This window comes from Condylura cristata, unplaced genomic scaffold (genome assembly GCF_000260355.1).
Source record: "Condylura cristata isolate star-nosed mole 26May11 unplaced genomic scaffold, ConCri1.0 scaffold00006, whole genome shotgun sequence".
NCBI classification, from domain to species: domain Eukaryota; kingdom Metazoa; phylum Chordata; class Mammalia; order Eulipotyphla; family Talpidae; genus Condylura; species Condylura cristata.
This window is the reverse complement of record NW_004567107.1, coordinates 8,000,791-8,025,921: the sequence shown is the minus strand read 5'-3', so window position 1 is coordinate 8,025,921 and position 25,131 is coordinate 8,000,791. Positions and strand designations below refer to the sequence as shown.

Genomic DNA, 25,131 nt, shown 5'->3' with positions numbered 1-25,131 from the left:
GAGAAGACAGCCTCTCGTAGCCTCCAGGCGTGAGGGAAGGTATTAGAAGAGGCAGGGTGCTTGAGATGTTTCAGGAAGGATTGCTGACATTGTTGACAGGTACCAGTTCTCATTAACTCATAGTAGAAGAGGAAACAGTTTTTCTCCACTGGCAAAAAGCAAGAGCAGCTTCCCGTGGCAGGTAGTGGTCTTCCCTCAGACAGAGCACACTGCTTGTGTGCACTTTTATGCCTTTGCCTCAAGGCTAGACCACAATAAGAGGGATCCTCTTTTCTGTTTGAGAACCTAGCACATAGGCTTCCTTCCCAAGACTCAATTATAACAAGTTTTCGTATGCAGTTTTTCTAATGGAAACGATTCCACTTCTCTCGTGTGATTAGCTTGAGTATTTTTTCCTGTGGGAAATCCATTTTGCAAAGCACGTTTTCCTCTTACAATAGAAAGCACAAATCACTAGCTGCACTTCCTTGCAACAGGGCCTCTTCCTTGCTGTGTGTAGAGTGAGATAGATTGCTTTTCTCTCATCTTTTTTTTTTTTTTAATCCATACTTGATTTTTCTTTTAAGTGTTTGGTCCCTGAAGAAATAACTCTACACGTGTATGTGTATATGTCGGTCCCTGCAGTATTGTAAGCATTTAAATGAGATAGCTTGTATAAAGTCAAACAAGCACATGGGCCATTTTCTTCATGTTCCCACAGGAGTCTCCCCAGGACAGCGCCATCACCCGGGATATTAACCGGACATTCCCAGCCCATGATTACTTCAAGGACACAGGAGGAGATGGACAAGACTCCTTATATAAAATATGCAAGGTAATTCACATCAGTAAAAAGACTCACTATTGAGTGGTGGTTCTAGTTCTATAAAATTAGGCAAAAGATAAAGTATAATTTGTATTTGGTGTAAAAAAGGAGAGAAACAACTTTAACATCAAAGGTAAGAACAGTTTTAGACTCATAACAAACAGCAAATAATTGGAAATAAGGTGTCTGTGTTCCTGCTACCCTTTCAGTTATTTATTTATGCATTCAAGAACTAAGATGCAGGCTAGAGGTGCCGGGGGGTGAGAGTATTCACCAAAGACAGTGGGGAGCAGAATGGGCAGGAACAGGCAGAGGGACTGAAACACATTGCCGAGGGGAGCAGCGGAAGAGACAAGAGAGGCCTCTGCTCCGTGTGGGTCAGCCCCCTGGCTGGGGATCAAACTTGGGCCACAGCAGTGACAGCATTGAGACTTAGCCTGAAGGCCATGAGGGAAGCCATGTTTCTGCTGCCTTCCTAACATAGGCCTTGCAGGTGACAGGCCCCTGGCTCCACATTGAGAGTTTTAAAAACTGGTGTTATGTTAAACCTTGCGAATCCTATCACATTGTAAACTCCTTCTCAGTATTCACACGCTTGGTGAACTTGTAACCTGAAACACATTCTACAGTGGGGGTGCCCTGTCGGCCCAAGTAGACATACGTCACTTGATGTAGTAAATGCTGGGAAGTACTGACATTTTTCAACAGTCTGTACCTGAAAGCTGCAAAGGAAACGACAGTTTCTTTACTGTCTTCCAGGAGGTCTGGCTCTGAGGAGCCATCTATGTCTCAAAAGATGAACCAGAGCTCTTCTAGCCTTCCCCTCTACTCAGAACATTACTCCCCCAAACCAGTCAAGTGTCTCTTTCACATCTACTGATCTCTGAGAAGCAGAGACACGCCTGGGACTTGTCTGTGAGGACAGCATTGTGTCAGTCAGTCTGCCTGTTCCTCGCTCTGGCGAATCCTCTCACCCCCATTCCTGACCTATGCCCCAATTCTTGTATGCATAAATAAATAAAAATAAATCTTAAAAAAAATAAGTAAACTATGAGGGCATGTAAAAATTAGAGACATATTTCCTGGGCTTATTTCAGTTTCATTATAGGAGTACAAACTGATACCTACTCTGCTTCTCCTGCCCCTTTCTCATGGCCCTTCCCTCTCAGGCAGCCGCTCCAGCTTTCCATCCCTCCCGGCGTGCTTGCCTCTGAGCCCTGCAGCCTCCAGCTGCTTCAGGGTTTCCTGCTGGTTTCTGTCTCTCTCTGATTCCTCGCCCTTCTCCCCTTCCCAGGAGACTTCTCTCACTGCCTTGCTTCCTCCTTCGTGGCTGTCTGCCTGCCTGCCCTGAGAGGGGCTCCCTCAGGTGCACAGTCGGCAGTTCCTCTTGCTCTGCACCTCTCCCTTCGTGACCCTCCCACCTCCACGCTTCTGCTGTGATGCAGCCCAGATGTTCCCAAGTCTGCACTAGCTCAAGGCCTAAATTTCTAGCTGCTCGTTGTGCTCCCCTCAGAAACCTGTCAGGTACATCAAACACGCAGGTCTAACGATAGAGTTTTTTTTAAAACATTTTGTCATCAAAATTTTCAAACATAGATCAAATTTCAATAATAGGATTAATTTATATATATTCCCCCACCAGATTTAGTACTTCTCTATTGTCACAGTCACTTTATCTCTTTCAAAACTATTTCCAGGCGTACTATAAAGCATATCTTAGACACTGTGATCCTGAATTCTTTGCTGCGCTTTTCTAAAAATTAAGATCAGTATCCCTCAGTACCATCCAGTAGCCACTCACATTCAGATGTCTCTAAATGTAGCCTGTCCACTTGGTTATAATCGGGTTGTTTTATCTCTCTTAATTCCAAACCTTCCTTTTTCCCTCATGCCATTTGCTGAAGATGGGATCATTTTTCTGTTAGCTTTTATTTCTTTCCTTTGGTCACATTGGATTTGATGGCCAGCATCTCGCAGCCAGGTGTCCGTCTGCGCTCTGTACGTTGATGCAGGCCTCTGTCACCTGTGGCTCATACTTGTACAAGAGCTGCCTTTATCAGTGTTGCTCTGTGGGGTTCTGGCTTATTCATTATTTTCTTCAGATAAGCTCCAGAACTGGATCATTTCAGTGGCTTCCACAAAAGCCATGAGCCACAATATGAAATAAAAACTCCTTAATTTATTTTCTCTCACTAGATTCTTCAGCTTATTAACATTTGTAATATTACTGACTCATTCCGTAAACATTGTACGCTTCAACCGCACTGAACTTCTCTCTGGTTGATTTACTTATGAAAATGTTCCCAACTGTAAAGGAAAGCAACCATTTCTTACCTGTGTTAGCACACTTGGCATTCAGCACACAGGTGTGTATTTGCTTATAGGTGCTCGCTGAATGTTGGTGAACTGATGAAATGCCACTGTGCCTTGTATGCCAAGTGGCCTCCATGGGCCTGACATGCCAGCCGTTTCCCAGATACACCATGCACTTTGCTTCATCCTTTTCCATGGGCGGTAAAACGTACCTCTGGAAACTCAGTACATGCTGGCTGTGGCACATGATTGACCGAGCCACGTGCTGAGCACTTCACGAGAGGAGGGGAGTAATGAATCAACTCCATGGTGTAAATACCACGTTATTCTCAAACAAGGAATATAAGTAGCAGACCCAGACATGAGCAGTTGCAGGATTTCAGCCTGGCTCTGACTAACCCTGATGTCTCTGTTCTTTCTCGCCTGTCAGCTGTTGATTGATTCCTTCACGATGTTGGCAAACTGCTTTCCCCAGAGCTGTGTGGGCATATCTTATGCTAGTTTTTCACAGTTTCAGCAACATTGGTGTGAACAGTAGTTAGGCTTTATTAATTTGATAGGTGCAGAAGCTACCTGGTTTTATTATAAACAGATGACTTCTAAAGCCCTCTGCAAGTCTTGTCTTTGAAGAAGTGTGTGTGTGTCTCCTTCTCCAGCCCTCTCTCTTATCAGGTAAACTGATGAAATGTGAGATACAATGAGACCATTTTAAAGTCTGCCTGTATTTTTAAGTTATAGTTTTACCAAAAGCTAATGAAAGAATGGGTGTATGCTGACTTAATTGTCACAAGATAAACATTAGCATCAGTTAGAATTCAGTGACCTGAATTATAATCATACCTGATTTAAATTAAATTGCTTTTTTAGGGCACAGGAGCCTTGGCTCATATTTTCTCTCTCTCTCTCTCTCTCTCTCTCTCTCTCTCTCTCTCACACACACACACACACACACACACACAGTGGAGAATAAAGGGAGTTTTAGCAGAAAGAAATTTGTCAAATAGGAAATAGCATTTGAATCCATCGGAATTCCTCTTTTCATCACACCTTGCCTAAGAAGTGCAAATATGAATCATAAAAGCAGGGCTCTTCAAAAGCAGCTAAAGAACCAAAGAGTGAAACCACAAGGCATGTTAGATGCCAATATTCTACTAAAGATAATTTTCAGAAGAGATGGTTAGTCATCATCGGCCAAGCAAAATACAAAACTAAGAATTCCAGAGGAACCCACGGCTGGTTTCAGTCATCCCTCTTATCAGAAAAGTTATTACTGGCATTGTGGAAAGAATTGTCATTTACTGCCTTTGCCAAAAAGTCTTTTTCCCAGAAAGAAAAATGAGTGACATTAGCAGGGCTCGGTGCGTGCCTGCTCTGCTGGCGCTCTGGCTGCGGCGGGCAGGACGCTGCTGCTGCCCCCGAGCGCCAGCCCAGCACACAGGAGGGGCGTTGAAATGCAGCCCTGGTGGCTGTGCGGCTGGTCAGGTGCCCTAGAGAAGGAACGGGGTCTGGAGCTCAGACTGTATTTGGAAAACTTCCCCCGCGGGGAGAGGCAGAAGGGCCTCCGGGACACCAGGAGGCCCGAGCAGAGGCTGGGGGTGCTGCGGCCTTGGTCAGTGCCGGGCCGCTCCCGCTGGCGTCCCCGCCCCCTGCTGCAGACGGTGGTGTGATGACTGCTAATGGAGAAAGAAAAAGTTGCGACTGGAAAGAAAGGTTGGCATGGCTCCTGCCCACCGGATGCCGCTGGAGTGTGGTAGCACCCCGGCTCCTGTGCTCAGGACTAGAAGGCAGCTGGGGCCCGCAAGCACTGACCCGCGTTTCCTTTCTTTCTAGGCATATTCGGTGTATGACGAAGAGATCGGCTACTGCCAGGGGCAGTCGTTTCTCGCCGCTGTTCTGCTCCTCCACGTGAGTAGTCGGTCTGTCAGGGCTTACTGTGGCTGCCTCAGACTGGCCCTCGACTTGAGTCTGTGTCTGCATTGGCTTTGGCCAGGCTCCACGGCATGAGTGTCAGATCCCGTGTCTGGAAGCCCATCCCTTCATTTAATGTCATCATCATGGAAGCGAAACACGGTGAGAGGAAGTGACAGTGCTGAAACTAGTGCAGGGTGGTGGATAGGTTGACTGTTGGTTTGGGACTCTTGGCAAGGTTGTGTCTTGTCTCAAGTGGCCACTTTCACTAATAACTTGTTTTGGGGTTTATTTTGTAGTGGGAGGGAGGTACAGAAACTGGTCTTCTGTGGTGCCGTTTCCTTCCTCCCTCCCCCTCTCCTCCCCTTCAGTCATTGATGGTCCCTCAGACCTATACTTTTTTCACCTGATTCCATTAATTAATATTTTTCCATACTGCTTTTTCTTTTATACACTCATTTTTTAACTGAAAAAAAAAAAAGTTTAAAAATTGAGGATTTTGTTTTTAAGGCGTGAACATCAAGATACTTTACTCCAAGATACTGAGCATGTCCTAAGACATAACCACAGCCCCCTCTGGAGCCCCCGGGGCTCGTCAGCTGGCACATAGCCCTCGTTCCGTGCCCCGTCGCCGACCCAGTGAAGCCCTGTGAGGATTCAGGCACTGCATCTGGTTGTCATTTCTGTCTCCTTTTTCAAATCTGAACTGTTCCTTGCCTTTCTTGTATGTTTCAAGCCATCAACAGTTTTGAAAAGTTGAAGCAAAGTGTCTTGTAAAGCACCCACATTCTTGACTGGTCTGATAACTTCCTCATGACTCAAGTTAAAATCCTTGGCACAGTGCCACACAGGTGACGGTCCAGAGGCCAGTGAGCGCCTGCTACGGCTCGAAACTGCGCTGGTGGTCAGGAGCGAGCCCTCCGGCCGGCCGCCGCCAGGGGCGGGGATCTGCTGCCGGCAGAGTCCCTACCGCCAGGAGTTGCAGGGAGGCAGCGCAGGGTCCGTGCGAGGTTTGATTCAGGATTATAGAGAGGGAGGCTCTAGGGTCAGGCTTTCCCCCAGCTGCCAGTTAAGGGGGAACCTGAAAAGGAGAACGGGTGTGCACTTTGTCTCCTTTGTGTCTAATTTTTTCCCCACAGCTGTGAGAAATGGAGAGTAGAGCATTCCCAGCAAGGGGAGCAGCCCAGTGTGGGGAAGCTCTGCAGCGGGGAACCTGGGAAGGGGTGCGAAGAGGGCGCGTGGCTGGGCTTCCTGGGTGGGGGCACAGCCTGCGCCTGCGTGTTTTCGGTCATCTGGATTTTTTTTCTCCCTAAGTAAAGGGAAACTTTGGAAAAGCTTCAGGACATTTTGCGTAGGTTGCATTGTAAGTGAAAGACAGACGTGGTGCATCTTAACTACGAGCCTACCTTGGGCGATATGTAAAAATACGAGCAACCTAGGACTTTAACAGACATTGGGTTTCTGTCCTGACAGCTAAAGTCTGGGTGTGTTTTCTGTAGATACATAGCAATGCATAGCGAGAGACAGGCATGGGGCCGCGCCTTCAGTGTGGTGGTTTGATGCACGTGTGCACTGGGAAATGATTACCACAGTTGGGCTAATTAATGATCCATCACAGGGGACGATCTCAAATTCTTGTTGTTTTAATTAGACGTCGTCTCCCAAAGGGTCAGGAGCCTATGTGATTATTCTCGGCTTCATCCCCAGGACATGCCCCTCGCCCGAAGCCGGCCCCCTGGCAGGTCTCTGTCACCTCAGTGCGTGGCTGGAGCGTGCTGCTCCCATCACGCCAGCGTGGTCCTGTTTTGAGTGGGCAGGTTGCAGCCTTCTCTCCTTCAGCACCCGCGGGGTGGGGTTGCCCGTGACAGAGGCCTCAGAGGTCTGTTTCTTTCCAAGCCCAAGCCCTACCTTTCTACTACTTATTTGTGGTGATTTTCTTATTTTTCACTTCATCTGATTTGCTCTTTAGCGCTGCTTTATTCCCAGTGATTTCTGTCTTAGCCCACCTCCATCATCTTGTTCCACAGAAGCCCGCCTACCTTCTTGACATTTTGAAAGTTTGCTGCAGTCACACTAAGCCTTAAATAACATTGCCAGCACTTTTTCCTATTTTGAAAACTAGACATTTTGCCAATTTCTTGGAGGAGTGTTTTTCCATAAAGCCATGGAAGATGCAAGTATTATCATAAACGGCTAGTATCTGTAAATAAGTAAAGCAGGGTTTTTGCAATACTTCAGGCGCTACCGCGAGTGTTACCGTGGTCTGTGAAGCATTACACAAACCTTAGAATAAAGAAGTTGTTCTTTAAGTAGCCATATTTCTAGCAAATAAGAAAGAAAAACATTTCTACTTAAATGAAAAAAGCAGCTAAGGAGCTAAAATGAGTGGGCCAAGGTCCCATGATGAGGGAAAGATGAAATCTGCACTGCGCGCTGGCCCGTCCCAGGGGCAGGCCCTGGCCTTCCTGCCAAGCCGCCCCAAGGGCCCGCTGTTCTTCCTACCTGCTTGGGACCCCAGTTCCGTGTGCCAGCGAGGGAGGCTGCCCAGGACAGGGCAATGTTCCACCGGGGCAGCCCCAGTAAATACCCCCGGGCCGGGAATGCTGCTCCCAGCTCGGCTCAGGCCTGCCTCCCTGCCTGTGCCGTCTCGATAGGCAGACAGAGGGCTGAATTTAATAGACTGAGGAAACTGGTGTCCATGTCCTATGATCCGTCCTTTCCCTCTCGGTTACAGATGCCTGAAGAACAGGCGTTCAGTGTCCTGGTCAAGATCATGTTTGACTATGGCCTCAGGGAACTTTTCAAGCAAAACTTTGAAGATTTGCATTGCAAATTTTATCAACTAGAGCGCCTCATGCAGGTAAAAAGAGAAGCCAGCTGGCATTTGCCTATAGAAGCTGGCCGGACTGATGGAGTAGGGTGGTGATGGAGGGTGGGGTGGTGGCCTTGGTCGTGCCAGACCCTTCACTTCTGACAGTGTGTTGAAGATGCAGGAGGAACAGGGTGTGAGCCTGGTGGGTATGAGCTGGGTTTTCAATCTCAAAAACATCCAGAAGGGCAGATAACTATGTTTGGGCCCGTAACATAAAGCTCAAGTCAAGAAATATTCACCAAGGTTCTGGAGCTGACTGGGCAGGAGTGGCATAACAAAGTGAAACAAACTTTTCCAAATATTTCGTAACTCAGAAGGAGAAAACAGTTGTCCAAATGTTTGTTGCCATTTTGGGGACTCACCCCTTAGAGCTAGTCTGAACTGGGAAAAGAACTGAGCGCCAGTCTAAAAGGAGACGGTGCTCTTCCTCACACTTTAGAGGTTTGAGAAAAAGACAGCATATCTGACTTTTTTGGGCTGTTCGTGGCAGATTTATGAGCCTCCTGTGTGGGAGTCAAACAACCGCCTGTGTGCCCACAACTAATTAGTCTTCTATTTCAGGAATACATTCCTGACCTGTACAACCACTTCCTGGATATCAGCCTCGAAGCGCACATGTACGCCTCCCAGTGGTTCCTGACGCTCTTCACGGCGAAGTTCCCTCTCTACATGGTCTTCCACATCATCGACCTGCTGCTCTGTGAGGTGCGATGGCGGCCAAGCACTGGCGTGGTGGCCCCGTCCTTCCTGTGTCAGTCTGTGGAAGCAGAATTTGTTCTTACTGTTTTCAGTGCTGGAAAATCCAGGTTTAAGTGACTCTTTTGGGGGCAAAAGCTAATATTCACATTTTGTTAAAGGTGCTCCTTGCTTTAAAAAGAGAGGAGGAAAATAAGCCCACCTATCAGCCATTAGTTTTAATTAGTATTAGATTTGACTCCATTTAATGAAGCCCGAAATAACAGTGACTAAAGAGAGCGGAGGTTTCATTCCCTTGTGTGACAGAAGCCAAGGTGGGTGGTGGTGTCCCAGGCGCTGATGCGCACGCCAGCCCCTCCGCCCCGTCCGCACTGGGGGACCAGCGGATGGGGAGGGAGGACACATCCGTCTCTCTTTGAAAGCAGCTTCTTGGGCCTCCCGGAGCCGCAACGAGTTAAAGCGCAGCACTGTGAAGCTGTCCACAGCCGCTGCAGCACAAGTTAGTGGTGCAGCCCGCCCGCTGCTCCCCTCAGCAGTGTGTTTCAGTCATTCGGCCTGTTCTGCTCCCCACTCTCTCTCTGGTGAATCCTCTTAGCCTGCCCCCTGCACCTCTGGCCTGTATCCCAGTTCTCGTGTGCATAGATAAGTAAGTCTTAAAAAATGAAGGCCCCTCCTGGCAGTTGTGCCCTCCACCCACTTACCTCTCGTTGTAGACTCTGGCCAGAACTTAGGCCCAGGAGCACAGGCAGCCACAGGGAGTACTTGTTTTTAAAGCCGAGTAGGAATTTGCTAAAACTGGGAGTCTGATATTGAAAGGGAATAGGTATTAGAGCAAATAAGTATTTTCATAGTTTTGGGTTTGTTCAAGAAAAGGTTTCCAAAGCAGTAAATGCTTATTATAGAAAACGTAGGCAAAAGTCCTTCAAGTTTTTCTAGTCCCACTGCCTAGAGCGAACCTCTGGTAGCACACCTCTGCTTCACACTTGTTCAGCTTGTTTGTGTTCATATGTGTATGTGTGTGGCTTCTGAAGTATGGCGTAGTTTTTTTCATATGGAATATTTTATAATGTAATATAAAATGGACTGTTATATAACGGAATATATTATATAATGTGATATTATGTAACTATAGTCCCATATGTATTGTTTAAAATTATGATTGTTATTTATACAGTTTGGTCCTGTATAAATACCAGAACGTCTATAGACACACACACATCTCTATGCCATCTTTTTGTTTAACTATACAGAAATTCTTTAAAGAACGTGGGCCTTCTATCAGCTGGAAATGTGAAATAGTCTGACCAGAATATATCATTGTTCTGATGTGCAGCTAAAGTTCCCATTGTTGGATGTATCATAATGTGCTTAATCATTTCCTAATTGCAAACCTTTAAGTCATCGCACATTTCACTATTATAAAAGAATCATTTGTAAGTAGATACAGAGGGCCCAATTAAAGGCTGAGTAGTTGACGTGAACTTTCGCACAAATGAGCTCAGAAAAACCTTAGGGGAAGATGGTAGAAACCGAGCCCCAGAAACCGAAATAGCTCAACCTGAGCAGCAGGTGTTGTGCCTCCTCTCATTTATCCCCCATCCAGAATGGCCCCCTGCCCCCCTGTACCCCATCCAGAATGGTCAGATGAAGAAAGGCAGGTTGGAGGGAGCCTGGAGCACATTCGCTGTACTTGGAGAGCAGCAGAGCGAAGCAAGGGCCCCGGAGTTACTCCTGTCCAGCCTGGTTTGCAGCTGTGGGGCTTTGTGTGGGCAGCCCAGCGACCCGGGAGGCGTCCGTTGTTGCTGGCCGTGAGGTTGGGCCACACACGCTCTGCTCTCAGAAAAGTGGGCGTCTGGGTCTGTCTTAAGTGGCTTTCGGTGTGGCTCTGTGCTGTTTATGTTCTGAGGTATTTTCAAGATACTTGATGTTACAAGTTTTTGCAGTTCTCTAAAACTGTGGAAGGACCTACAGCGTAATATTCCAGATATAAAGGCTGAAACGTTCTTTTGTGTTTTTTCTCTTTTAGGGAATAAGTGTCATTTTTAACGTCGCCCTCGGATTACTAAAGGTACATACTTGTTCTTAGCTACCTGGCGTCCAGAATGGCACCCCACCCCCACCCTCTTCACCCCATCCAGAATGGTCAGATGAAGAAAGGCAGGTTGGAGGGAGCCTGGAGCACATTCAGCTGTACTTGGAGCGCAGCAGAGCGAAGCAAGGGCCCCGGAGTTACTCCTGTGCAGGGACTCCCAGTCCCTGGTCAGCGTCTGCACCATCTTGGCCTCACTGTCGTCCTCAGCAGCCGCTCTGTCCACCCTTGTCCCTGACAGTGGGGTGTGCCTGCAGCTCCTGAGAAGGCTGGGAAGGCTTTTCTGAGCTTCTGCTGGGATAATAAAATGTTTCTTAGGTATCTTCATAGCATAAAAAACTTTATTTACGTGGTTGTATTTTGTTTTCCCCCTCAAGACCTCCAAGGATGACTTGTTATTGACAGACTTTGAAGGTGCCTTGAAGTTCTTCAGGGTTCAGCTTCCTAAGAGATACCGTTCGGAGGAAAATGCAAAAAAGCTAATGGAACTCGCTTGCAATATGAAGGTAAGATAATTTTTGCACTCATTTAGAGTCTTTGGGAAAGTCAGTGTGTCATAATTCTGATCAAACTATTACATTTATATCACATTAGTAATAATGTTTTCTTTTATATTGTGCCCCTTTCCCAACTGTTTTCATACATTCTGTGTGTTAAATTTCCCTGCCTTTGCTCACCCCCCCCTCCCCTCACCCCCACCCCACCCCCAAACTCAAGTCCCATTTGCGCACTGGCAGGTATTTCCACTCAGAGGCAAACCAATACAGAGAGACTTTGTCACCACCCCCTCCCCTGCACCAGGCCCATTAGGGGCCGCACTCCGTTGCACGGCTTCTGCTCTGTCCCCTGCGACTCCAGTGTTCGTGTGACGGTCTGTTCCCGAAAATGGAACCAATAATATGTGGAGAAGCCACTCAATTTTACCACTTCCAGTGGCATTTGTGATTTGTGTGATTTTTTTTTTTTTTTTAAGATAAAAAGTTGCAGTGTCACCCTGTGTCCATGTCATTATAAGAAGTCTTTGTGCTTAGAGGAGACTGTGGTTGAGGGGTTCGGTTTGGTAGCACAGTTAGAGGCGCCAGAGAAGGTGTGGGCGGCTCCCTGCAGATGCGGGGGGGCTTGACCGTCCTGCCTCCGCCATGCGACTCCAGGGGTGGCGCTGGGGTCCGTGTGTCAGGGCAGACGCGGCAGGAGAGAGGGTCGCTGTCTCCTGAAAAGAGAACAGGGACTTGGAATCAAAGTTCTCTGGACTCTCAATTTCGCCACCTGATTCCCTTGTCTGTAAGGCAATACCGGACATTTCGCTGGGTGTGTGTGAGACTGAGCTCCCTTCTTAAAGACCCTTGGAGACACTAAATAAAATATACCCAAGAGATGTCTGCATACCTGGGTGAACTAAAAGGAAAAAGAAGATATGCAGGTACCCAAAACAGGAGTTTCAAGTGTGGGGACGGGGAGAGCAGCCTCGAGATAGGGACCTGAAACTCTCGTGGACATGGGGTGGGGCTTTGGGCTTTCAGCGGCAACTGAAACACATGCCCCTGCCTGAAGCTGAGGCCCGTGGGGTGAGTGCCCAGTTGTGACCCAGAAATACCAAAGTTGTACCCATTAAAATGAGAGGCGACAGAAATTATAAAGGAATTGGAGATTTAAAAAGAGGAAATAGAACTTCCAGAAATGTATCATTAAAGTCATTTCACTTAAAATGTTACATATTTCACAGCCTGCGACTAACATTTGATGTTGTCACCATGTGCCAGGGCCTGTGGGCAGCTTTCCTGAGCGGGAGGACTCACTGCTAAGGTGTCTCGCGGCCCCGCGGGTTTGAGGGGTGACGGCTTCTCCTGGGATTATTCCTGCTGCTCTTTCAAGCAGAAATCAAACGCTCTGGTGATCTTCCAAGGATCAGGGGCTTGCGCAAGGAGCACAAAACCAGATAAACTCTGAGATTCTTGGAGACACTTTCTATCTCCACTTGTTTCAGCACACGGGGATGCTGTTGCTTCACTTGCTTGGGGGTTTTCCCTTCAGAGCCTGCTCTTCTCAGGGTCGCCGCCTCAGTTTGTGGGACCTGCTTTGTGGTACGGGCCCAAAGCCTTGCTGTCCACTCAGCTCCTCTTCGCCCCCCCTCCAGATTCCAGCCCTGTCATCAACCTGCTTCCTGAATCCGACCATTTTCTGCATCGCCATCGCCAACACTGCTGTAGCCATCGCTGCTTCACTTCTTCCGGACTCCCCAGTAGGCTCCTTGGTCTTCCTGTTTTCACAGGAGTCTCCTCCCATGCTTTCCCCAGTCCCATATGTCTCTCTCTCCCTCCCGCTCGCACCTAAAACCTTCTGGTGGCTTCTTATCTCAGAATGAAACTCGAGAGTTCTTTCTTGGCTGTGGAACCCGATCCAGCCTGACCTCTGGCCGTCTCTGTGCCTCTCTGATGTCATTCCCTCCTGCTTCTCCCTCTGGCTCTTCTCATTTCAGAAACTGGGTGTCCTGGCACAGCGTGCTCAGCCCTGGGGCATTTGCACTGACTGGTCTCTGCCCGGAATGCCTGGAGGCTTCTCCGTCACCTGCCTCATTCTGGGCCGGGCTCAAGTCCCACGCGCTTAATTCTGGCGTCTTAAGTAGCAGTTCTGGCCAGCCTGCACACCTTCCCTCTCGCCTTTAACTGTTGTCCTGTCACTTACAGCTGCCTAGCACGATTTCATATTTCTTGGTCAGTCTGTCATCTTTACCCAAGCTCCTACCCCAGGTGGAATTAAACCTTTGACTAAAGGACTTTCTCTCGTTCACTGCTGAATCCTCAGCACAAGCACCAGACCTGACATGTAAATATTGGCTAATGAGAATAAATGAATACACTGTCCAGTCTCTGCTAAGTAAGGGTTAACATGGATTTGGGCAAGACTTAAAAACAGCTTCTCCTGAAGGTTTACCTTTTGGGTTTTCATTAGCTTGAAACGTGTTAATAATGGATCCTTTATTTTCGTAGTCCTGATGGCAGTATCCAATGCCTGTCTTGCTTGCCTGTGCTTTCAAGGTGTGAAGGAGGCTGCAAGCACCATACTTTGCACTTAGATAAGTTCCCACAGCCCTGGAGCACACTGCGTGACTTGGTGCACGTTCTCAGAGTTCTCTCCTTGCACAGGGTTTTGGGTGAGAAGAGTGGTAATTTCTCTGGAAAATGACTCAAAGCATGAGAAACTTGCACAGATTTGCCAGGACACGAGAGAGTGAGGCTTCCGGCTTCAAGGTGGGGTGTGGCATGCACAGTTGAGTCGGGAAGGGTTACTGCCAAAGCTGTGGCGGGCGGCGGCAGTAGCTGTGCTGTCGCGGACAGAGAACCTCAGAGAACCTCAGACACCGTCAGTTTGCCAGCCCCAACGTCAGAACCTCCCTGGCAGCCTCCACCAGGGGCCGCGAGAGGCGACACCCTCGCTCACTGGGGCCTTGGCGCCTCCTCGCGTGGGGAGGGGCCCAGTGGTGCCGTGATTTGGAAGCGAGCTCGCGCGTGTGGGCTTTTGACGCGGAATTTAGAGGCCGGCTAACAGTAGCGATCCCGTGGTTTGTTTTTTGGGTTTGTTTTGTTTTTGTTTTTGTTTTTGTTTTTTTTTTTGAATTTTCAAAAGATTCTGATGGGTGTACTCACAGTCCTGTGTTGCAAGGTGGGGATGGGGGCTACTCACCTCGTGCCAGCCCATATAGCAGCTGAGCTGCCTTGTGGAGTGTCCTGACTGCACAGCTTTAACAGCTGTGTCGCCGTGGCTGTAAATGTTGACATGTGCATAGTTCTGTGAGCGTCTCGCTTACCCCTTGCAGTTTGCCGCCCTGAACTCACCGCATGTGGCACAGGAGGTCTGCAGACGGCCAGCTGCACTGGCCAGCAGTGCAGGCGCCGGGAGACCAGACGCGCCGGCCCTCTGCCGCCTCGGCCTGCCGCCCTTTGGTCTCATCACGTGCGTCTTCTCAGCCTTTTTCCTCCTGTGTCCTCAGCCTCTTCTAGTACTGACGTATCCACTGCTTGAGTTCCGGATGGCCTGTTCCTCAGCTGAAATTTAGCAGCAGGTGTCAACAGCCAGAGCTGGCCATTGAGTTTCTCCCTCTCTGGGTGCTCAGGTCAGAAAATTCGGTAGGTCCTTGAGTCCTTGGCCCCAGGAGGCCGGGAGCGGCCCCGCGGCTCCGCCACCTGTGTTCTCCCCACTGCGCCACACCGTCGGGGAGCTGGGGGAGGCGTGAGTTTTCAGTCCTTTCAAGTTTTGACTCAAGAAATCCTTGAGAACCACTGGCTCTGCAGGGGCCTCTGAGGACAAGTCAGGGCCCTGAGGCTGGTCTGGAAGGGGCAGGATGATGCAGCAGAGGGGCAGGCAGGACTCCTGGGAGATCCGCCCTCGGCTCGCCGCGTGCACCTGCGAGCCCGCGCGTGGGGCGTCTCCCTACAGCGACAGCCTGTGCCGGCCTCCGGGCTCTGCAAGGAACGGTGTCCCGCAGATACCACGCAGCATCTCCCCATGAACAGACCCCACCCGCTTGTTTGGAGAGATGGAGAAATCACTTGGCATTTGGTAACTTAGTTGCCCTCGGGGTCCTTTGTATGTTTGAGCTGAAAGTGCCACCAACTTGACCTTCATTCTCGCTGGAGCGCTCTGGGCCTGGGCGAAGAGCTCGAGCTCGGCAGCAGCAGGGCCTGACCGCCGGCATTTCTTGCTGTGTCCGCAGGGCCATGCACAGCGCCGCCGCGCCGCCACGTGGCGAGTCACCGCACAGGCTCCGTGGCACCGGCTTCACGTCGTGTGTCTGGAAGCTCAGGGGAAAGCGACGGAGGTGGGGCGGGGTCGCAGGAAGTTCAGCGCCGCTGTTCGTGTGCTTCTCTGTACCCGGGAGGTGAAGGGCTGGGCAGGAGCCGCTGTGCGGGCTCCCGGTGGGCGACGTCTGCATGAGAGGGCCACGTGGTGGTGCTGCCTGGGCCGCCGCCGTCCGCTGCGGTTTCCTTTACCCTGGCCCCACGCCTCCGAGCCGCGGAACCTGGCCAGGCTGTGGCTGGCTCTGCGAGCTGGACTGTGTGGGGAGACTCTGTCCTCTCTCTGCAGTGAGCCCTAAATTTTGTAGTTGCTGTCAGGTCAGCAGTGGCCACTGCTTTACATGAAGAAGCTGGTCTTGTTCCTTATCTGGTTGGGTCCCTTGTGGCTAATTTGTTTCTTATGTTCTAGAAAAACACTCTGATTGTAGAAGAGGAACGCCTAATCCTGTTCACCATGGTTGAGAGCGTTGAATCTGAACCGTTGGAACACATTAAATTAAAAGGCTGAGAAATTAAATAGACCCAACGCTGATTTGTTTCAGGAGGTCATGAAGGCAGGCCTCGGCATCCCACGGCTTGGGCCTCCCCCTGTCCTGCCCCTCTGAGGGACCTGGGAGGCAGACAGGGCCGGGCTGTAGAGAGAAGGAAGCTCCTGGAGTCGCCCTCCTCTGGCGGCCGTTGTCCTCTCAGGCGCCAGTGTCCCACCTCCCTCCCCGCCATCCGCCCTGCCCACGCCTGCAGCCATGCTCCCTCATGTGCCGCGAGCCGGGCTAGCCCTGGGCATGGCGCACGCCGACGAGCACCGGCCACCGGTGCTGGCAGAGCACGCTGGCCCTCACGGGGGAATCCAGCTGCGCGGCTCTCCTCTGCGTGTTGGCTCCGCCCCTGCCCGGCAGCCTCTGGACAGCCCGCTTCAGCCTGCAGAGCCCAGGCAGCTGCCCACCGCCCTGGGCTCCTTTCCCCTCCCGCCCAGGGGGTTCTGACCTCTACAGCAGTTAAGCGAACTTGGACATCAGCTCCGTCGTCCAGTCCACAGCCGACCTGCTGTGTGCCTGTGTTAAGTGGACTTTGGTTGAAGGCTGGTTGTTCGCAGCCCGTGCTCAGAGAGCGCTGTCCGAGTCAGCACCGCAGCGGCTGACAGTGAGCAGTAGCTGCTGTCGGGTCCTCTGTGCCGAGCTGTTCATGGTGTGTGTCTGTGTCACGCCATCCTCACCGGCGGCGGCCGAGGCTGAGGGTGTTCAGCTTGTCCTCAGCCCCGTGGTCAGTCGTCAGCAGAGCCCGACTACCCTGGGGAGCCCAAGCTCTGAGCGGCAGAGCGCCCCACTGCAGCCAGCTGGCAGCACCCTCCCGCCGCCTCCCCGCTGGCCCCGGCCTGCTGTCCCAGAGCTGGGTGAGGCTCGGCTCTCCAGGGCAAGGAGCGTTTTACGGCGATCACCACCTGCGTCCCGAGACAGTGGTGGGGGAGCGGCCAGACTCCTGCTTCCACCACACACCACACCGCTGGGTCCAAGTCTCCACCTCCGCTCTAGCCCAAGGTTTCCTAGTCCCGGCCTGTGGCCAGCCTCAAGGAGTGGGAAGCGGGAGCTGGGGGGCTTTTCCTGGGAACTGGCTCTCGGAGCCTTGCAGAAGCGCGCTGCTAGGGGCTCCGAGCCACTGCCACGACGGCCGTGAGGCGCAAGACTAGACGTCCTCCCTCTCCAGAAGAACACTTAAACGAACAAACGTAAATACCGAGCAAGTTCACACTGAATCTTCTTGGATGATGAAAATGCCTGGGAGTGTGCTGCCGAGGCTCCCGGCCCTGGTGGGAGGCGCCAACAGGGGTGGGCTCTGGGGCTGTTGTGTGGGCTCCCTGCCCTCTGAGGGCATGTGAAATGCTGGACTTTTAAAAGTGGGGACCACGTCTCTGTGAGGTGTGCGCTGGACACCGAGTCAGGCGAGCGGGAGGCTCTGCCCTGTGGGCTGGGCTTCTGCGATCTGCCACCTTCCGTCTGCGCGGCTGATGTCCCCAGGAAGTGCCAGCAGATCGTCTCCCCGCTGCGTCCGTGTTAGGTTAACGACAGCTTGGATGTGTGCAGCACCCAGCTGCGCCCCCGCCACTTCAGGTTCACATGGGGGGCAGCGTGGGGAGGGGAGTGCTGGGCCTGAGCCTGGCTGGTGGGTCTGCAGGGGGCGTGGCAGGCGGCCCGGGCACTGGCTCGTGCGGTGAGAGCCTGCTCTGCGGGCGCGGGGCGCAGGCCCTGCAGAAGCCGTGGCCGACTCCCGGCCCCAGAGGTGAGGAGCAGCAAACCAGGTGTGGTGCTGCTGGCAGAGGGCCTGGCCAGGGAGGGCCAGCGGAGAGAGACCGTCACTGGGGTGGCCGTCTCCACTCAGAGGCAGGTTGAGGAAAGGAGGAGGGGTCGTTGATGTGGCCTGCTGGGCACGCAGTGTGCTGGCAGGACAAGGGAGAGCCGCCGCTGTCCCCCAGAGAGGCCACAGCCTCGTAAGGACGCTGGATCGCCGCCTCGTGGCCGGCTCCCCTGGCTCCCACTCAGGTGCCCAGCCCTTCTGGGGCGTCCATGCCTCCGCTGCCCTGAGCCAGGTGGCTTTAGCGTGCAGCCTTGGGCGGAGAGTTTTGTTTTGTTTGGGGTTGTGGGTGGGAGCAGGACATCTGAGGAAGCAAGGGAGCGGGAGCGAAGTGAGGACAATGGGGCTGAGGACTGACATGAGGGAGCTGAGCCGGGTGGGAGCTCAGAACTGCAGGAGGCTGTGAGGGTGGAGGCTGGCCTGAGGCGGAGCTCTGGAACAGGGAGCAGCACACTCAGCCCCAGGGTAATTGGGAGATGTTTGCTAGAACAGCATTATTTATAAAAAGAGGCACATTGTAAAACAGAAATAACTGGAGCAATTTCACGAGAGCTTGTTCTCCAGGCCCACTGTGGGTGGAGCAGATGTCATGGAGACCGGTGCAGCCAGCCCGCATGGGGCCCTCGGGGCGAGGGGCCGCCTTTTCCTCTGAGGAGGAGGCATTGGTGGTACCAGATAATGAGTTGAAACTATTTTGCACTTGGCCCCTAGCTGGGCCTGGGACTCCTGTGCCCAGGGTGAGAGGGCATCGGGAGAGCCTGAGGCAGGAGTGCCTGGCAGCTCCATCCCGGCCAGCGCCTGGGGTGAGGCTCTCTGCATCCTTGAGACTTCCCAGAGCTCTGGTGGGAGTGTCTGCTGCCCACAGCTTTTTATTCTCTATTCCTCTGATCGATCTGTTAGGATTGCCTATGAATTTACTGATCACACATTTTATTTAGTTCCTTTCTTTGTGAATCACTTAGGTAAACACTCAGCTTTTACCCAGCATTGGCCTTAGAACCGCAGAAGACCCAGTAGACCTGGGTTTGAGATGTCGCTCCCAGCCTGTGGCCTCCCCCAGTGCTGATGGGCATCCCGGTGCCGGCCGCAGCCTGGCGGGCGCTGCTGGCCTGCACCAACCGAGCCAGCCCAGCGAGCGAATGTCAGTGCGGGCAGGGGCGCAGTCAGTGAGGAGAACCCCAGCAGCTCGGGGCATTGGGTGGCATCACAGGGGATGGTATAGGGCGCAGACGTGGGCCTCAGTCTGTTTCTTTACTTGTCAGGCAAGGAGCTGGACTACACCGGCTTTGGGGTTCCTGATTACCTGGAACGGGGCGGGCGGGAGGGCCGGCAGGAGTGAGATTGAGAGTCAGCTGTGAGGTGCTGGATCCTGGAGCTCTGGGGGGGCTGAGCCCTGGCTTTGTGATCGCCCGTCCACGGCACAGGCCCACAGGACATCATCTCTGCTGTTGTGGTTCATAATTTTCTGTCATTTGCTAGAACACCGAAGGGAGTGAGTAGTAGTTTAGAGAAAGGAATCAAACAAATTTCAGAGAAGTGTTTTGGGGTGTAGTAGGGCTGCTGATGAGGTGAATAAAGAAACCGGTGGTCGCCTCTGTGGTTGCTGGGCAGACAGCCTCAGGGCAGAAGCCTGGCTGGAACTTTTATTGGCCGGAGGGCCTGAAGCAATGAAGGTGAGCACGCAGGCCTAGGGCTCGCAAGAAAGCTTGAGGGGAAGCGGGCAGCCTGCGGACTGGGCAGAGAGAATCCAGCCTGTGCGACAGCCGAGGGGTGCGGCGCGGGGGCCTGGTGGGAGCATGGGAGCATGGAGGGGCTGCAGTGTGGATTGTGGCAGAGCTTTGTGGCCTCAGCATCGGGCCCTGGTGAGCATCTTGGTCAGGTTACAGAAGCACCTTTTGCCTCAGTTAACTTGCCTGTGGGGTGAGGGCAGCGGTGTTGCCCTGGTCGAGGAGTTGTGAGGTCACAGATGTAAAGACCTGGCAGTGTGCTAAATCAAATGGAGAGGGGGTGCAGGTGCCACCAACCCAGAACTCAGGTGGGTGGGGCTCGCTGGGAGGTGTCCATTTGGGCACTGTTTAGTAGGAACCAGATACCCCTGGCAGAATCCTGGACAATAGTTGTCACTGAGGAAGAGTTCTGGACCCTGGGCATCTGCCCACACTGAAAATTGGCCTCCCCAGACCGAAGTGACTTTCATACTGACTGGGAATGCACGGAACAGCCCTGAGGAAGCCACTGTCTTCTGGAATTTTTTGATTTGTGCTGTCATTTACCCTGCAGATCAGCCAGAAGAAGCTGAAGAAATATGAAAAGGAGTACCACACCATGAGGGAGCAGCAGGCCCAGCAAGAAGACCCCATCGAGCGATTTGAGGTGCCTGTGGGGGGCTGGGAAGGCCGCCGCCCTTTCACGTGGGCCTGCGCCCCTGCCCAGCTGTGCTGAGGCCTTGAAACGCAGCTCCACTGTTTCTCGGTCCAAGTTTCAGTTTGAGTTTGCAGATGAGAAAGCAAGACATGTTGTGCTTCAGACCAGCCACCTGGTTTGTTACAGCTCAGTGGCTTTCGTCACAGTTAATAAGAAGTAGCTGCTTCTTATTAACTGGTTCAAGTTAAGCATTTTTTTTTTAAAGATTTATTTATGCATACAGAACTGGGGTACAGGCCAGAGGTGCAGGGTTGGCGAGAGGATTCACCAGAGACAGTGGGGAGCAGGACAGGCTGACTGAAGTAGTGCACTGCTGAGGGGAGCAGCGGGCGGGTCAGGAGAGGTCTGCTGCGCCGTGTGTGTCACCCCCAAGGCAGGGATCTGACTCATGCTGAGGCGGCTTTAGCTTCTCAGTGCTGCGCTTTAACCTGCTGCGCCACCAGGGAGGGCGTGTTAAGCTTTTCTTTTATGGACAAAGTGAAGTCTTGGTGAGTACCGCTAGGGTGCAACACGCCTCCACTACTTCCGTAGGACTCAGAAATGAGCTTGCAGGAGGAACCCTGGAAATGTATCATTTAATCTGATTTTTATGTGGCTTTTACTGGTTTCTTTCTGCCCTTCAGCGGGAGAATAGGCGTCTACAAGAAGCCAACATGAGGCTGGAACAGGAAAATGATGACTTGGCCCATGAGCTGGTGACCAGCAAGATCGCCCTGCGGAAGGACCTGGATAACGTAAGTTCAGCTCCCCGGCGGGTGGAGCCTGTCGAACGTGCAGTAGCCTCGGGTTCGACCCCACCCCGGAGGTTGTCTGGTCCTCGATCGCCTCTGCTGTTTGATGGTTTGATTGAAAGGTCACCACGTGGCAGTAGCCTCGTCACGACTATCCTTACGTTTGCCCCTGAGCCAGGAGACGGTGGGCATCTGTCTCGGTGGCTGCCAGTCAGGCTGCCAGTGTGTTCAGCTGATTCCACCTGTAGCTCCTCTTGGCAAATTTCTGTTTTTTATGTGCTTTCCTGATCATAAAAACTTAGAGATGATGGCTTTCTTGGCACTTTCTGAAACAGACTTCTCTTAGAAGGATTGTAGTGTCTCACTCACGGCTTTAGGTCAGAGGCTGGCAAACTTATGTGAGGGGAAGTTTGTACCTACTGGGGCCTTGAGCCTCCCCCGTGACCCCTCCCGGAGAAGCAGCGCACGCCCCGGGGGGCCTTTATCTGCAGGGATGGTGACCGCCAGGCTGGGCCTGCGCTAGTGTATCAGCCCCTGCCTCTGACGGGCCTCGAAGGCTGTTGTTTCCTGCTCATTAACGAGCTTCCTCAGCTTCCGGAGGGAGACTGAGGCAGCTGGGCTCGCGGGGCCTAGGTGATGTATTCAGCCCCAGGGGTCTGTGAACTTCGAGGGGCCCTTGACAGCCATCGGGCAGACAGGAGTGCTGGCTGCTGGTGTTTCCGGAAGTCTGCGCTCTTGAGAGCCCAGGCGGTTCACGCGTCAGGCGGAGAGAGAAGCGCCATGTCTTCCAGTTCCTCCTGCTTCTCTTTAGTGGTAGAGTCAGAGCAAAGAATTCCAAACAGACCCAGATTCTAACACCAGCTATTCTACTTTCAGCTCACCTCGGATGCCCTGAGACATGTTGTGGAGTAATAGCTGTGTCCAGGGTACAGCAAGATTGGCGTGACTTGGGTGCAGAAAAGGCAGCATGTGGAAAACACAGCGGCACGGGCGGTGCTGGGCCCCCTGTCCTGGTGTCCGCCCCATGCTTTGCGCGGCTGCTGGCCCAGGCCTGCAGGCTCGGGCTTTCCCCAGTGCTCACCCTGGGCGGCCAGAACCTAGAGGCCTCCCTGCTCCTGGGCGCGCCCCCACCACCCCAAGGAGGCCAGGACGAGCGCGCCCCCAGCCCCTCCGCGCTCGCACTGCCCGACGAGTGTGGCAGCAAATCCTCAGTGCAGCCCCCGGCGCATGAGCGATGCCAGTTAGGGTCCCTGTTTCACTGTGGACAAGAATGAGGCAAAGGAGGTCAGACACCTTGAAAGGCCACTGCAGCTTCGGACTGTACCCAGGGGCTGGAGCAGCCCAGCTCCCCACTCCTGAGTGCTGGGCACCCCGCATTGCGAGGGCGTCCGCGCACCCGGCACTCAGACTGGAGTCCCTCCCCAGGCCGCTCTCCTTGGTTTCCTAAGGGTCATTCCGGGGCATCAGCCAGGTTCTGCAGTGAGGGATGTAGGATCCTCCCACTTTTTTTTGACTTAGGAACTGGGTTGTCGGAAGGACGCGCTCTGCTCCTTTGCCTTTCTGCCTCAGAGAATTCGTTCTTGTGTGTCGCATAGGAGGCTGTGGTGCTGCTTCCACTTGAGACCTCACGTCACTTTCAGGTCTAGGGCACTTTCTCGTCAGCCCTGGGTGACGACAGCAAGCAGCTCTGAAGTGGGGGTGCCTACACCTGCGGGGTGCCACGGGCCGACAGGCAGCCTGCGCCAGGCAGGGGCTTGGAGGGCAGCTGAGTTGGGCTTGCTCCATGCTGACGGGAGGGCGGGGGCAGGCCTGCGCCTGGCTCCACGGATGCTAGTTCAGTGACCTCGAACACGTCGCCCAGCTCTGTGGCTCTTTATCAGGATCCAGCTGGCATTTGTGTCTGGACCCTGGAGGTCTGTCTCCCCATCTGTCAGTGTCTGCCCGCTGCCAGCACCCCACTGCCTGGGGCATGGCGCCCCTCAGGGCTGAGCCGGCTGCGGTGCTCTGCAGTGTTGGCTATTCTGAGTCATTTGCATCTCCACAAGTACTGGAATCAGCTTGTCAAATTCTAGAAATAAAAGGCTTCTGGGACTTGGAGTGAGATTGCATTGATCTGTAAATCAGCTTGGGAAGAACTAACATCTAAACAGTAATTGAACTTTCCACCCATGAATGTCAAATTTCCTTCTAAATTTTCATTTTTTTTAGTCTTTTTCAGTTGTAGCAGTGTTTCCTAGTTTTCGCTTTATCAGACTTGACATATACTTTGTGGTAAAAGGTGGTGTTTACTGTTTTCCAATTATTTATTGCTGATTTCTAGAAATGTAGTTACTTACATATCCTTAGATCCTGTGACCTCACTCAATTCAATTATGATTCTAGTAGCTTTTTACCTGTTAAGATCCCCCACATAAAAGCAAGGCCGTTCTACCGCCCCTCACCCGTCACGCCTCCCCTGCCTTCCGCTGGGGGCCGCTCAGTGTGGATGGGTGAGGGCGGCTCTGGCCTGTTCTTGATGCTGGTAGGTAAGGCAGTAACCTGGGGGAGTTCTTCGCTCTTCCTACCTGCTCAGAGTTTTCATCGTGGACCCGTGTTGTTGGACACATGCTCTTCCTGTGTCTGTCGTGGGCGAATCTGGTGTTCTCCTAATTCTGTTACTGTAGTGAAGTGGGACGGATATAAGCAACCTTGCATTCCTACTGAACTTGAGGTTCCTGTTTTTTACTAAAGATTGTTGTGTTCATAAAGAATATTTTTCTGGAGCTTCTTTTTTTTCCTTAGACTTATTTTTTTATTTACACATACAGAGCTGGGGTACAGGCCAGAGGTGTGAGGGTGAGAGGATTCACCAGAAGCAGAGTTGGAAGTAGAAGAAGCAGATAAACTGAAGCACACTGCCGAGGGGAGCAGTCAGCGGGTCAGGAGGGGTCTGCCAGGCCTTGTGGTCAGCTCCCTGGCCGGGGATCGATCTTGTGCTGCAGTAGCTGCAGACAGCTTTGTAGTGCTGCACTTTAACCCACTGGGCAACCAGGGAGGGCCCTTTCCTGGGATTTCTTTGATGTTGTCGACTGGTTTCCCTCGTTTTCTTCAGGACTTTGTGTAGGGATTGTTTCTCGATTAAATATTTAATTACCTAGGGAAGCTACATGGGCCTGGAATTTTCTTTGCAGGAAATTAACTATGATTTAAAATTTATTTCCAGATATGGGAGATTCGTAGTTTTTAAATCTTCCTATTTCCGTTGTGATAATTTGTGTCTTTCAGGTAATTACCCTCTCAGTTAGCAAATGCATTGGAGGAGTCATTGATATTTCCTTGTTCCTGTGAATAATTTGCCTTTTTTCCCTTAATCTAGCTAGAAGTGTATCAGTTGAACTGTTGCCTTTTCAAATGCAAGTTAGCTTAGGCTTCATTGGCTGCTCTTTTTTATTATGTCCTTTTACTTTTGGCTTAATTTCTTTTTCCAATTTCTTAAAGAAGAGGCTTACTCATTGATCTTAGGCTGGGCTTTTTATAAGTATTTGAATTTATAAATCTCCCTGAAACATTATTTCAGCTGCATCCCACACATTCTGATGTGGTTTTTATTTTCATTATATTCTTGTGATTTCTTTGCCTATGAGTTAATTAGTAGCATATTATTTAATTTTTAACTGTCAGGGATTTTCCCCAGGAAAAACAGGGATTTTTTGTTGTTGATTTCTAATTCCATTCTATTTTGATCAGACTACAAATGTATGATTGTAATTCTCTGAAAACATGTGTGTGCCTGTTTTAGGGCTCACCACTTGGTCTCTTTGGGTGAAGGCCCCAAACCTTTTTGGGAAGTGTGTGTGTTTTATGGGTGGAGCACCCTCTAAATGTCATTTCTGACAAGTCGGTTGACACTATTCAAATCTTCCAGACTTAATCAGTTTTCGCTTTGTGCTGTCAGAGAGCGGTGTGTGAAATTCAGCAGTGTGATCTTGTTTTTCTTTTAATAATGGCAGTTTTTATTTCCTGTAATTTGAATTTATGCATATATTCTGGATTAGTACATTCTCTTAATGGGGTGACTCATAATTCTATGAACTTGCCCCTTAGTGCCTGGTAATCCTCTTCTGACCTCTCCCTGGCCTGTCACTAACACGCCCACTCCGGGCTCCCAGGGGTTA

General features: G+C 51.6%; 1 protein-coding gene across 1 annotated transcript in view; it reads left to right on the top strand.

Moving 5' to 3' along the window:
• RABGAP1 (RAB GTPase activating protein 1) overlaps positions 1 to 25,131 on the top strand; it is a 130,669-nt gene that overhangs the window by 104,059 nt on the left and 1,479 nt on the right. The window contains exons 14-21 of the mRNA XM_012721214.1: positions 701 to 814; positions 4,949 to 5,023; positions 7,761 to 7,886; positions 8,460 to 8,603; positions 10,621 to 10,662; positions 11,061 to 11,189; positions 20,103 to 20,195; positions 20,870 to 20,980. Coding sequence (XP_012576668.1) covers positions 701 to 814; positions 4,949 to 5,023; positions 7,761 to 7,886; positions 8,460 to 8,603; positions 10,621 to 10,662; positions 11,061 to 11,189; positions 20,103 to 20,195; positions 20,870 to 20,980 — 834 coding nt within the window. The remainder of the gene's footprint in view (positions 1 to 700; positions 815 to 4,948; positions 5,024 to 7,760; positions 7,887 to 8,459; positions 8,604 to 10,620; positions 10,663 to 11,060; positions 11,190 to 20,102; positions 20,196 to 20,869; positions 20,981 to 25,131) is intronic.